Consider the following 14,273-nt stretch of genomic DNA (forward strand, 5'->3'; position numbering starts at 1 on the left):
GGCTCCAGGCTCTGAGCTGGCAGTCAGCACAGAGCCCGACGCGGGGCTTGAACCCACGAACCGCGAGTCATGACCTAAGCGAAAGTCGGACACTTAACCAACTATGCCACCCAGGCGCCCCTCCACCTCCAAATTCTTGATCTCAAGTGCTGCACACAGTCTGCCCTAAGCAGGAGCTGCTGCCGCCGAGGGACCAGTCCCTGCTTGGCCTGCAGCACCGAGCTGCTTGCTAGTGAGGAGATGATGTCCAGCTCTCATGGGCAGATCCCTGCCCCTCTGGTGGCGGCCAGAGGCCCGGCGGCCGATGAATGAAGGGCTCTCCCCGAATACCTGGCAGGGGTGGGGTGGGGGGAGGGGCAGCATGTCTCAGATCCCAAGAAGCTTTTTCCCCACGAGAGGTAAACAGTGTTAAGGCTGAGCATCGAAGCATTCTCACCCCCGAGGCCACCATGCAGGGCTGCATGGCAGAGAGGAAGGGGGGACAGCAGGGTTGGGTTGGCCACCGCGGGTGGTGTCCCGCTGGTGTGTCCCTGGGAGGAGTCGTATGTGTGGGACCATCTGCCGCATGAGCTGCCAGGGAGTTTCTGGATCCCACTCTGGCCAAGCGCCCAGGGTGCCTTGTAGGCCGGAAGCCAGGGGTGCGGAGGCAGAAGCCTCAAGAGAGAACCTGGGACCGTGGGTTCTCTCCCCACCTCACAGCTGGGTGGCTCCCAAGAGTCCCCTCAGCTCTGAGCTGGGCCGGTGAGCACTGACTTGGGGTCAGGGTGAGAATCCCAAGAGAGAGCAGAAAAAGCTGACGCAGGGCCAGGCTCCCAGCCCAGTCCCCCCATGTCTGTCCTTCCCACAGCCACCAGAGGGCGCCTGTCAACACCTGAATCGGCCCATCCCTCCTCTGCTCAGAACCCTCCTGGCTCCCGCCTTACTGACAGTACTGACAACAAGAGCCTGATTCCTCTCAGGGCCCATGAAGACCTGAGGGCTCTGCCCTGTCCGGTCCCTGCCCTCCTCTCCTCCGATTGACCCCTCATTCACACTCTACCCTCACTCATTCTGTTCTGCCACACAGCTTCCTCCAACACTGCAGGGCACCATCCTGCCTCAGGACCTTTGCACTGGCCGGGCCCCATCCCTGCCTGACTCTTGCTGTCTCAGGGCGGCCTTCCTGACTGCTCTATTTTATTATTTTTAAAAAAGTTTTATTTACTTTTGAGAGAGAGATAGAGACAGCATGAACAGGGGAGGGCCAGAGAGAGAGGGAGACACAGAATCCGAAGACAGGTTGCAGGCTCTGAGCTAGCTGTCAGCACAGAGCCCGACGCGGGGCTCAAACCCATGAACCGTGAGATCATGACCCGAGTCGAAGTCGGATGCTTAACCGACTGAGCCACCCAGGCGCCCCCTAACTGCTCTATTTTAAATGGCAACCAGCTCCAGGCCCATCCTGGCACCCAAGCCCCTTTCCCACATCACTAGTCGTTCTCTTATTTACTTATTTGCCGTCCCATCCCTCCCCTCTCCGCTCCCTGAGCACGTGGGGGCAGGGTGGGCTGGCTGCCCCGTTCACGGTGGCTGCCCCAGGGCTCAGGACAACGCCTGGCCCACAGACATTTGCTAAGTGACTGGAAAGACGCGGATCAGCACGCAGCCCAGACCCGGGACCCTGCGGCCGGCCAGGCGGTGGCGGGTGGTATGGGGGACACACATACTGAAGCAAGGCTTTGGTCTTGCGCGTGGGGTCATCCGGCCGGAAGTTCTTGTACTCCTCCACCTCCTTCTCCAGGGACAGCAGCTGGCTCTGAAGCTTGCTGCGCAGGGCCGGCAGGGACTCCCGGATGTGGTTGGTCAGTTGCTGCGGGACAGGAAGAGGCCAGAGGTCAGCACAGGCAGGACGCCGGGAAGGGGCAGGCCTGCCGTGCGGGCCAAGGGCTGAGGTCGAGAGGGCGACCTGTGCCCGGTGCACCCCCAGTCTCGAGGGGAAGCGACAGGAACATCCAGCCGGAGTCACACCAGCGCCCGGGCAGGGAGGTGTGAGGAGCCCACTGGGCCCGCAGGGCAGGTCACCAGGTGTCCAGGCCAAGGGTACACCGACCCGGGGGTGTACAGGGGTGACACGGGGTACACGCGCTGACCCAGGACAGCCTTCCACAGGGGCTCCGGTGAGAGGCCGGGGGGCCGCCGATGGCCCCACATTCTGGAGGACTGGCTCGTGGGCCCCAGGACCACGGGCAGCTGTATGGACACGGGACCGGGCCCCACGAACTAAGACAGAAACAGCCCCCCTGTGAAGGCACGGACCGTCCGCGGGACATGCTCCCTTGTGTGGAAGACGGAGAGAAAGTGAGAACGTATTTTTAGTCGCGTGGACAGAGAGAAGGAAGCTTCACAGGAAACAAATGCGGAAGGCAGGCCGGAATGGGCAGGCGGGCGGGAAGGGGGACCTCTGCGGCCCCCTCTCTCCCGCTCTGCTTCTGAATCTCGTGGGTCTAATAAGCAGTCACAAACTGTGACTGTAAATTGTAAAAGAAAGCGGCCCTGTAGGAAAGCTTAGAGAGCCTCGGGATGCGTGGGGAGAGAACGGTGCACAGATACACGGCTGTTCAGGTAGCGAAAGAAGAAGAAAAGGGAAGGGAAAGCAAAGGAAGTGGGGAGGGGAGGAGGAGGGAGGCAGAAGAGGGACAGGTGGGGAGAGGGAGGGGAGTAGGGAGAGGGGCAGATGGAGAAGGACAGGGAGGAAGGGGTGGGAGGGACAGGGAGGAGGGGGAGCCGGGGCAGAGGGGAGGAAGACACAGCACAGTGGCCTCTCCAGGCCCTGAATGTCTGTAGAAGGAAGCCCAGTTACTCCTGGGTAGGGACCCACCACCAGGTGGGAAGAAATGGGATATTCACTATATTTGGGCTCTAGGACTTTTTTGTTTTTTGTAACTATAACAAAAGAGAGAAGGAGAGACAGAGAGGGAGGGAACAGAACAAAAGCCATAGGAGCAGCTAGTACCCTGAAAGTGGGAAGGGGCATTTTGCTGTCATCTGTCCCACAACAGGAAAGTGTTTACAAAGTATCCCTCGAGCGAGAAAAAAGCACACTCTTGTGCCAGGCATGTGAGGGCCCTTCTGGCACCCCCCGGGGGGGCCAGGGCACTGCCCCAGACCCCCCGTGGGAGCTGCGGGCCGCCCGGGGTGGGGACATAGGCCATGCGCTCTGCACACCTTCCCTCTGGCATCTGACCACGTCCCAGAGCGCGAGAGCTGCCTGGTTTCACAGGGCTCCTAGGAAGTGCCCCAGGGCAGAGCTGTGTCCCAGCCGCCCCCCCCAACCCCCGCTCCCACAGGAGGCCCGTCCCTCCTTTGCTCTCCCTCTGCCCCCCTGCCGGGGCCCACTACTCCCTCTCCTCTCCTGCCCCAGCGGACGCTCACTTTCCTCTGTGCCCCCGCTGAGCCGCCTTCTCTGCCTTCCTGTCCTGCACCGGCTTTTCATGGCCCCACGACTAACGCCTGACAGTGCAGGGATGTGGTGACTTGTCCCGAGTCTGTCCCCTCCCTGCCCCCGTTAGAAAAAATGCCTTCCCTGAGGACAGGCCGGCTCTTGTGTTGCCGCTGCGTCCCCACTGCACACGCGAAGAAACGCCTCGCTGTGGCTCTGGTCCCTGCCCACCTTCCAGGAAGCTGCCATAAAGTCTTAAGGAGGTGGGGGGGGTCCTGCCGCGCTGGGTGGGCAAACCAGGACAGACCCTGCACACAGGCCGCCCGTTACAGTGAGCCCCCGTCAGGGACCCTGCTCGCCAGAGAAATCGACACGTGCATCAAATGTCCTGAGCGTGTCAGTGACGGCAGCCTTTACAGACCAGGGAGATGAGAAGACGGGCGGGCCTGTTCAGAGGGCGCTCTGTGGCCGCAACAGAGAGCGAGCAGGGTTCTTTCCTGCACGGCCCCCTCAGGAGGCTGCTGAGCAAAACCCCCTCAGAAGCAAGGGGTGGGGGAGCTCATGGCATCGTTCGTGGCCAGAAACGGAGAAATGGGATTCTCGAAAGTCCTCTTTGCTTCTGCGGACAGAAAGAGACGTAGCCGTGCTGACAGTAGCCAGCCAGGGCGGAAGGGAGGGGCAGATGGGGGCGCCTCGCTGCACGTTTATCGATACCCGTGTTGTTTATAAACCGGGTATGAATACATTCCCTGTAAAAAAAAAAAAAAAAACCCAGAGCAGTAGAAAGTGCAATGCTGGTATCCGACTCCCACTGCGTTTCACAAAACGTGCCTGCTGGGCACGAAGCGGATGCCAGCACCCTTGGGGGCAGCGATGGTGTCGGTGCGCAACTGAGGAACAGAGGCCGGAGGCTCAGAGAGGCCGGGTCACCCAGTCAGAGGTGGGGTGGGCTCTGGACCCAAGAAGGTCAGGCTCTACAGTGCTCCTGGGGAGGTCCCGGCCACCACTCCCGGCCGCCCTGCCTTGGGGCAGGCCACACGTGTGTAACCTACGCAAGCGTCAGGGCACGGGACCAGACCCTTCTGGCGGTACTTAAAGTAACAGCACCGGCAACAGAGCTGGTACCGACTTACTGAGTGCCCACGCTTCCCCAGGCCCTGAAGCAAATGTGGACTGAGCTCGCTTTGCTAAAACAAGCGCTGGCTCTAGACCAAGGCCAGCACCACTGTGGACCCGCCCCGGCACAAACTCCTGGCCGTACCTGGTTCAGGGTCTTCTGCAGGTGGGGGGTGCCCATGCGGTCAGCCATGTGCCGGTAGGCAGGGTGGGAGAGGAAGAACTTCCTCTCGGCCGCCAGCGCCGTGCGGATGTCCTTCTTGCCCTCAATGTCCTTTTGGCTGCGGTTCACCACGCCGATGTAGCCTGCGGGGGAGAGGGGCGCAGGGGCAGGGCCAGGTGAGCCGAGGTGCCCGGACACCCACCGTGGACCAGGTGCGGGGCTGCGCCAGGCGCAGGCACAGACAGGGACCCTGTGCCACAGGCCACGCACAGACTGGGCCACAAGCCACAGTCCACACTCAGAAACCTTCATCCTCTCTGCATTTGTCATTACGTCCATGTCACAGAGGAGGGGGAGTGAGTGAGGGGAGGTCACGGAGAGGCGCCACGGGAGAATCAAGAGGTGAACCCAGGCCTGAGAGGACCCAAGCTCGCCACCATCCACGCGACAGCATGCACGCAAACAGCGGGGAGCGGTCTGGCTTGGATTTTGGTTCCTGAAGGTGCGGCAGTTCAGAGCCTTTGGGAAACCGAGAGAGAGATTCTAAGGCCACAGGGCACAGGGGAGCAGTCGGGGAGGGAGGCCTGAGGGCGCAAGTCAGGAGCAGGTGGTCAGGGCCAGGAGGGGAGGGGCTTACCTCCTGGGACACGGACAGGAAGGCAGAGAAGGGCAGATGGTGACAGTGGGGAGTGGGCAGGAAGGAAGCCGAGGCCTGTGTCACCGGCCCCCCGGCGGCAATGCCGAGTCCAGGCAGCACCCCTCGGGGGCCAAGATTTGGGCCCACTACGTGTGGAATGAGCAGGGATGGGGGTGGGGGGATGGCAGAGGGTGTGAGGACATGAGGGGTCCGCTTCCAGATTCAGCGCCAACCCTTCCTTCCTAAACCTCCAGACACGGACTCCCTCTTCGGCCCGTGACCCTGGCCACTAAACGGGAGTGTGGGCTTTGCCCTGACCACATTCCATCCTCATCGGGACCCATGTCTCGTTACTTGGTGTCTCAGCAGGGCTGGGGGCAGGGAAACCAAGCCTGTCCCCGACTGGAGGAGGGAATGCCCAGGGGCAAAAGGGAAGATCTAAATGGTGCTGGCCACACCACTGGCCCAGAAGGGGCCCGGAGCTGACAGCAGACTCCAGAGAGAAGGAATGCGGCACAGAAGGGAAGCCGTTAAGAAAGAAATGGTGTGGGGGCACCTGGGTGGCTCAGTCGTTAAGCATCTGACTTCAGCTCAAGTCATGATCTCTGTTTGCAGGTTCAAGCCCCATGTCGGGCTCTCTGCTGCCAGCACGGAGCCCGCTTCAGATCCTCTGTCCCCTTCTCTCTCTGTCCTCTCCCTGCCAATGCGTGTGCGCACACTGTCTCTTTCAAAAATAAATATTTAAAATAAATAAAATTTTTAAAAATAAGAAAGAAATGGCTTAAAACAACAACAGAGCGCCTGGGTGGCTCAGTCAGTTAAGCATCCGACATCAGCTCAGGTCATGATCTCAGGGTTCACGAGTTTGAGCCCCGCATCGGGCTCTGTGCTGACAGCTCAGAGCCTAGAGCCTGCTTCCGATTCTGTCTCCCTCTCTCTGCCCCTCCTCCATTCTCTCTCTCTCTCTCAAAAATAAACATTAAAAAAAAAAAAAGGTTTAAAAATGCTCATTACAGAAAGCAAGCATGAAAATTAAGAGAAATTACGGATCCTAAGGAACTTTTTGGGAGGAAAGCCACCAAGTATGAATTAGTGAGAGAGGCTGGGGTGGGGATGACTTTGGTTTCCTTTCTCTGTAGGCTTCTTTATGCTCCCCAAGTGAGCAGGTGTTAACCACGTAACTGGAAAGCGAACGTATACACATTACAGGAAAAAGACATGTACGAGGAGGCGTGAAGACAGAAGGGCTTGTACTGAGATGGAAAAGCAGTCACTCTGGGCGACGGGGAAGCAGGCAATACTGAGGGTTTATCTGTGTGTACTTCCTGGCATCTGCCCAGGTTTCAGTAATGATAAGGATGAAAACAAACACCATCTGAACGTATGTCCAGCTGCTCCGCCCTGTGGCCCCTGTCCCTGCCCAGCCGCACCTCTTCTCAAGGGGAGAAGCTTGTTTTCCAGGACGTCCCTGGCGTCAGTGCCTTCGTCCATCAGGTCGAGTTTGGTGATGACGCCGATGGTCCGCAGGCCTGAAAGAGCCCAGAGGTCATAGGATGCCGTCAGAAACGAGTCTGGGCTGGCAACCTGGGGGTCCCCACCTCCAGGCCGTGAGACCTGGGACAAGCCATAACGTCACCTGCCTGAACCCCAGTTTCCCTCATGCCAAGCGAAGCCAACAGCCACACTGATCTCAGTGGGCGGTCCATGGAGACACACGTGGCTTGTGACAAATGCTCGATCAGTAAACACTGGCCACCGTCATGGTCATTCCCATGATCTGCGACAGCACCTTGTGGCTGCAGTGTCAGGAAAACCTCCCGGAAACCCAAGTCCCGGGTCAGTCTCTGTGCTGTGCTGAGTCACCTGCAAGGTCCCAACATGATACGCAAACCCACGGCGATGGTTTCTAGGGTCCCCTTTCACCTGAATGGCCAAAATTCCGCTCTGGACACCATCCCACAGGATTCCTCCTGTCTCCAGTCACCTAGAACTAAGGGACCCCTCCCAGCAGAGCTGTACACCTACAGATCAGTGACCCCGCCGGTGCCCAAGGGGGCCCTCCGCGCTAGCGCGTGCGTGGACATCTAGGCACGTGTGACACGCGGGAGGCCCGGGGAGATCTCCAGAGGGTGCTGGGGGGGGGGGTCAGTGAGCCCAGCCATGTGCTCCCTGATGCCCCTGCCCGCTCACACTCGGCTGTGAGCCTGGGAGATGGCATTGCCTTTCTGGAGGTCAAAGGAGCCACGGCCGTGAATACTCCCCCCCAAGTTTGCCAGGGAGGGCGGGGAGGGGCAGAGAGAGTGCGGCAGAGGGATGTGACGGGGGGGGCACTGACTCAATTGGAAATGTCAGATTTCACCGGATAATCATTTATGAAAGACAAGAATCGACCCAAATGCTCAAGAACAAAGAGCGGGCAACAGCAGCCCGTTGGGTGGATGTCACGCAGGGGTGTCCCTGAGAACAGAGAAACACGTATGCACGTTACAGAAAAACCAGGAAAGACCACCCCGGTTTTAAAAACGTGAGTATCCATGGGAGAAGAAACTCCGAAAGGTTATTTACCGACTGTGGCCACTCCTGTCCCAGCAGGGGGAGGGTTGCAGTCACCTTTTAGGTTCTGTATTTTACAGTTGGTGACGTGCTGGTAAGAAGGATGAATTAGGAATACTTTCAAAGCCAGAAAAATGTTCTCTTTAAGGAAGAACCCCAGCAATGAGGTCACAGGTGCAACATAACTGTACACACACCCATCTCTCACTGCCCGGTCAAGCCTCGTGGCATCTGTCACAACCCCACTCTCTTCCGTGGGACTGGACAGGGGGCAGAAGGGGGCTGTGGGCAGGGGCGGCTTCTCCTGGGGGAGAATGTCCACCTGGGATGACCCTGGGGACACAGCACATCCTTTGGGGGACAAAGATACTGAGCGCGCAGCCCTCGAGTCTGAGGAGCTCACAGCCCAGTGCGCGACAGGGCCATCCGCTGCCCGCCCTCCCCGACCGCCCTCAGGCCTGGGCAGGGCTGGAAACCAGGCAGCGGACGCCCAGGGCCCGTCGTTCCTCAGCTCCTCCCTGGTCCCCCACTCCCTCCGAACATGGCATCAGGCAGTCGGAGGACATTTTGCAAAATGTTATCTGAGTGTGTGTCCCACTCCACGCTCAGGGCACAGCCAGCTGCCCCCGGCAGCCACCGAGGCCCTGGAAGGTCTGTCGCACCCCAGCCTTGCCCCCCTGTCCTCCCTCCGCCTTGCTCTGCCCTGGCCACGCCGGCGTCGTGTGTCCTGGGCGTCCCAGGCTCCCGTCCTGCCCAGCCTAGTTAGCATCCCTGTCCGTTTCCCTGGCTTCTGCCTCTTTCCATCATTGATCATTCTGGTCTTGCCTGAAACCTCTCGTCTTCAGAGGCCTCGGACCCCCTCCCACCCCAGCCAGTCTCAAACGGTCTGATTTTCCTCGGCGCTCACTTCTGGCTGAAACTGTCCCACTTGCTTCTTTCCTTATTGTCTTCTGTCGCCCCCGCTGAAATGTCAAGTCCCCCATGGCAGGGACCCTGTCCATTCTGTCCCCTGTAGGGGTCCCAAGGCCAAAGCAGAGCCCCACACAGAGCAGGTACTTCAATGACATATACTTAATAAACGTTAACGTTTGACCCCGAATGCCCTGAGCGACAGATGCCACAGTCCCCACAACTCCCTATAACCCCATTGGGCTTCATTAGGTCATCACCCTTGTACCCCACCCCCGCCTGGCCCGAGTGGCTACGGGGACACCAGTCCTCTCAGCGCTCAGCAGTGCTGGTGCCATTTTGACAGCGGGGACCAAGCCTCAGACGAATGTCCAGCCGCTACCCGAGAGCCTCCCAGGGGCAGCCCTCCGGCATTGCTGGACCCGAGGGAGATGCTGCATCCCGGGGGGGCCTTTTCCCAGGGGTCACGCACCAAAGGGAACATCAGTGGCTTGGAACCCAGGATGCGTGGCAGTCGCCATGCTCCCAGGCACGCAGGAGGGGACCTCCTACTGTGGGGGCTCAGCAGTCACCTTGGGGGTCGACCTCCTTGGCCAGCTTGAGGGCGTCCGAGTTGGCCAGGTCCATGTTGGCAGGGGTGACGGCAAGGATAAGGCTGCTCTCCCGGCTGATGAACTGCAGGATCATGTCCTTGATCTGGTACTCGATATCTGGGGGCTGGTCCCCCACGGGCACCTTGGTGATGCCCGGGAGGTCGATGAGGGTCAGGTTCAACACTAGTAGGGAAGCCAGAGAGAAAGGTCATCAGAGATAGAGGAAGGGAGGCACGGCTACCCAGCCCACTTCTCCAAGTCCTGGGCAGGGAGCGGGGGGGAGCGGGCAGGTCCGGGCCACAGGATTCCCGGTCCTCCAACCAGATCACACCCTTTGATCCAGCAGCTCCTCTTCCAGGGCCCCCTCCCCCAGGCAGCCCCTCTCTTTTGCACTATTTAAGTGCAGTTTTAAATCGGGACGTTTGCACTAGAAGGCTAGAACTTCTCTCTGGGGCTAAGTAAACTTGCGCCTATCAATTCAGCCATGACCAAAGGCCGTCGTTCACCAATCTTTACCATAAAAAACAAAAAGATGATACTCTGATAAGAGACACACTTGGGAGCTGTACTCATACAAAAAAAGTGGCATTTTAGGGGCGCCTGGGTGGCTTAGTCGGTTAAGCGTCCGACTTTCGCTTAGGTCATGATCTCGCGGTTTGTGGGTTCGAGCCCCGCATCGGGCTCTGTGCTGACTGCCAGCTCAGAGCCTGGAGCCTGTTTCAGTCTGTGGCTCCCTCTCTCTCTGACCCTCCCCTGCTCACGCTCTCTCTCTCTCTCTCTCTCTCCTAGAAATAAATAAAACATTAAAAAAAAATTAAAAAAAAAAAGTGGCATTTTATGCAGGCTACAACTTGAGTAAAAGTGGTGAAAGACACACACGTGGCACACACATACATATTCATAATTATTTACTTAAGGCAGTAAAATATAAAACACATTTATAACACTGAGGGCAGGGCAGGTTTTTGCTATACAGCTTTTTGTAATCTGAGCCATGTACAGGCATCATTTAACCAAAAATGAGTAAATTTCAAAATTCATCTCAAAGAACTCCTACTGAGGAGTTAAGAGTATGCTGGAATATGCCCCAAATGCCATGTGAGTTAGCAGTTCACGGCCCAGGGCCAGAAGCTGTGCAGCATGGCAGGCCGCTCTGGGTAAACGAGGCAGAGTTTTAAAAATCAGAACATTTTGCAGGGAAAAATGGCTTTCTGGCTCCGCTGCTAGACCCAGAGGCCCCGGCTCCCCTGGGCTGGTGTCACATTCTGTGGCCGCCATCTCCTGGGAGCCACACTGTGGCCACGCCTTTCCTCAGAGGTGCAGGGCTGCAACTGGCCCTGGTCACCCCCTCCCCAACAGTCTTCCCAGCATGCTGTGCTTCCTTAAGAGCTGAGACTGATTCTCTGTAATACCATGTCCCTACCGAAAGCGGGAAGACAGAGATCAAGAGGGCTGCGTGCGCGTGAAGGAAAATGGAGGGGGTCATATTTTTCGTCACAGTGCTTCAGACCCGACCTCCCTCGGCCCCCGCCCCGAAGCGCCTGCGCCTGTGCGGCCTACCGTGCGGCGAGTAGACCCGCAGGTTGATGGGCACTGGGGAGATGCCTTTGTTGGTCCCCGTGACCCTGTCGGTCTCCGCTTCGATCTCCTGTCGGACCTCATCAAAGTCTGTAAACTTTTTGGACTTACAGTGCAAAAACTCGGCATATTCTGAAAAAGAAAGAAAGAATGTTCGAAAGGGGACGGAGCAGCAAGGGGGCAGATGGCCTCCTGGGACAGGCGCCTGGGCAAGCAGGGGAAGCGCAGCATCGGTCACAGGTGCTCCAGGAATTTGGGGCGCAAGAGTCGTTCTTGCAGTGAGTACTGGGGGGGGCGCTCCTACAGGCCAAGGCCCCTTCCAGACCCTGAACCCCTCAAGGAACAAAACCAGCAAGGAAGGTCCTATCCCCGAGGGATGGAAACTCTCATGAGGTATTTTGTGAAATCACGCGCTGTGATAAACTCTGAGAAAAACAAAACAAACAAAACCCAACAGGTGGGTGTAACCAGCATCTGTGATTTTTTTGATGAACAGAAGAGGAAATACCAGCGTGTGTCACCGGACCACGGGGGGTGCACACGTGATGAAGCTTCCGCTTTGCTGTTAGACGTGAGCCTGAGTCCTGACGTCAGAACCTCCCTCGCTGTGGGTCAAAGAGAAGCCACCCATCCTAAACAGACCTGGAGCTGGCCACACGTCCGTGGGGCCCATCTGTCCTTCCTCCCCAAGGCATGTGGCACAGTATGGAGAGCTGTGGCCTCACTAAAGCCCGTCTCACTGTCTCGCCTCATCTCCTGGCTGATCACAGGGCCCCCCACCTAGATGTGAACCCCTCAGGAGAATTGCTTTCTGGGCGGGGTCCCATGTGGACACAGGAGCCTCTTCACGCCTTCTTTTTTTAAAAAAATTTTTTTTAAATGTTTTATTTATTTCTAGGAGAGAGAGAGAGACAGCGCGAGCAGGGGAGGGTCAGAGAGAGAGGGAGTCACAGACTGAAACAGTCTCCAGGCTCTGAGCTGGCAGTCAGCACAGGCCCCGACACGGGGCTCGAACCCACGAACCGTGAGATCATGACCTAAGCGAAAGTCGGACGCTTAACCGACTAAGCCACCCAGGCGCCCCTCTTCACGCCTTCTGAGCCTGGAGTATCTAAAAGCCATACTGATGCCAAGGGTCCGGGCCACAAGTAAGTGACTACCAAGTAGTGGTGGCCCCATCAGACACAGGAAAAAGCAAGAATAAAAGGTGTTCATCCTCAGATGTGTAGGTACCGAGCCGACAGGCGTTCGCTGTGCAATTCTTCATCTTTTCCCTAGGAGCGTGTTTTCACAGTAAATGCTGGGGAGGCAGGGGGCTTGCAGGCTCAGACACCACGGCTCTGCAGGGATACTGAGGGGATGGAAGGAAGTCAGCCCAAAGAACCGGACCACTACGGGGGCGCCTGGGGGACTCAGTCAGTTAAGCATCCAACTTCGGTTCAGTTCATGATCTCGTGGTTTGTGAGGTGGGGGTCCCCATGTCAGGCTCTGTGCTGCTGACAGCTCAGAGCCTGGAGCTGCTTCGGATTCTGTGTCTCCCTCGCTCTCTGCCCCTCCCTCTGCTCATGCTCTGTCTCTGTCTCAAAAATGAATAAAAGTTAAAAAAAAGAAAGTTAGACCTGGACCACTACGGACAGGCCGAGATGCACAGAGCTGTGAGCTCTCTAAGAGTAAGGAACTAGAGATCGCCCCCACGCCTCCAGGAGGAGGAGACTGGGCTACACAAATCGCAGCACTGACACCATCAGCTGCCTCGGTACAAAGGACAGAGATGGAGCCCTACGACGGAGAAAGCCCAGCAGGTCTAGACTCTCTCCCCAGACGCGTCACAAGGCAGAGAGAAGTGAGTGCAAAGAGGGTCGCCATCCCAGCTAATAACCTAACAACCCACGGCCAACATTCGGCCCCTACCGGCTCTGGCCAAGCCCTGTAGGGCGAGCACCTTAGCAGGCAGGCATCTCCATGATGCCCATACTGCAGATGTGGAAATGGAGGCCCAGAGAGGTGAAGCGACTCGGCCCGAGCTTGGTGGGGGAGCGGGGATTTGGAGTTCAGATACTGTCTCCAGGTAGCGGCTCTCTCTCAAGCCACGTGGCCTTTGTGAGGCCACCGGCAGGCTGTTAACCTCTCTGAACCTCTCTGCTTCAGGTCAGGGGGACTCTGTGGGCTCAGATCACCGAGCGCCACTTCCCCCATGGGCTCTGGCCCCTGGGGAACAGGGGCTGTGAGGACACTCGCTGGAGGAGCTGGGATCCCAGCCCCCGCCCCCATCAGCTGACCCAGTTCCCAAGGACAGTCTCGCTCTAGCCTCCACAGGGACAAGAGGAAACACCTGACTGCTCTTCAGGCAGCGGCCACCATAAATGGCTCAGCCCCCCAACCCCCCACAGCAAAACTCAGTTCTCATCCGGCTCAAGGCACCCACCGGAAACCACACCCCTTCCAGGAGCACAGCCGCGGGGAAGGGACTGGGGGCCAGGACACAGGCCCTCTGCTCTGCCAGACTCGGTACCTGCTCCGCCTCCTCCAGGGCCCGCCTGCCTGTTGCCTCCCCCGAGAAGCCTTCCTAAACTCCACGCCACCTGACACATCATCCTGCATCCCGGGCTCCCCCCCGGTCAGGGCCAGGTCCCCCTGGGCCTGTATTTGTGGGGACCAGGACCTGCCGGCTCTGGCAGGCTCTGGAGCCCAGTGGCGGCCTCCCCTTGTACCAACTCCTTCACGGGCAGGATGTGCAGACGGTGCCAGTAAACCACAGCTTCTTCCCCAGGGACCCAACAGGCAGCAGAAACCATACGTTCTGGGCCCATCCCCCTCACGGCCCACTCTACTGCGCTCCTGGTCACTTCTGAACTGCGTGCTGGATTCCGGGGTTCATATCAACATTAAAAAGCTTCCACCAAGCCTGCTTTCACTTTCCCCCACACCACTGACCCTCTTATTTTTTTTTTTAATTTTTTTTATTGTTTTTTATTTATTTCTAGGAGAGAGAGAGAGACAGCGTGAGCAGGGGAGGGTCAGAGAGAGAGGGAGTCACAGACTGAAACAGGCTCCAGGCTCTGAGCTGGCAGTCAGCACAGAGCCCGACGCGGGGCTCGAACCCACGAACCGCGAGGTCGTGACCCAAGTGAAAGTCGGACGCTTAACCGACTAAGCCACCCAGGCGCCCCTCCACTGACCCTCTTAAAGCCAGACCTCAGCCCTTGTTTCCTCAGAGCCACCCATGGCTCCCAGCTAACCACATCCCCAGCTCTGACTTCAACTCACTCTCCTCCAGCCACTCTGGGCTTCTGCCTCAGGGCCTTT

General features: G+C 58.2%; 1 protein-coding gene across 1 annotated transcript in view; it reads right to left on the bottom strand.

The window, feature by feature from the left end:
- DNM2 (dynamin 2) overlaps positions 1 to 14,273 on the bottom strand; it is an 81,453-nt gene that overhangs the window by 28,477 nt on the left and 38,703 nt on the right. Inside the window, exons 5-9 of the mRNA XM_077767972.1 lie at positions 10,950 to 11,099; positions 9,369 to 9,572; positions 6,765 to 6,863; positions 4,680 to 4,840; positions 1,707 to 1,849 (exon numbers count right to left, since the gene is read on the bottom strand). Coding sequence (XP_077624098.1) covers positions 1,707 to 1,849; positions 4,680 to 4,840; positions 6,765 to 6,863; positions 9,369 to 9,572; positions 10,950 to 11,099 — 757 coding nt within the window. The remainder of the gene's footprint in view (positions 1 to 1,706; positions 1,850 to 4,679; positions 4,841 to 6,764; positions 6,864 to 9,368; positions 9,573 to 10,949; positions 11,100 to 14,273) is intronic.

The sequence above is a fragment of the Crocuta crocuta genome, unplaced genomic scaffold (genome assembly GCF_008692635.1).
Source record: "Crocuta crocuta isolate KB4526 unplaced genomic scaffold, BGI_CrCroc_1.0 scaffold115, whole genome shotgun sequence".
Taxonomy (NCBI): Eukaryota; Metazoa; Chordata; class Mammalia; order Carnivora; family Hyaenidae; genus Crocuta; species Crocuta crocuta.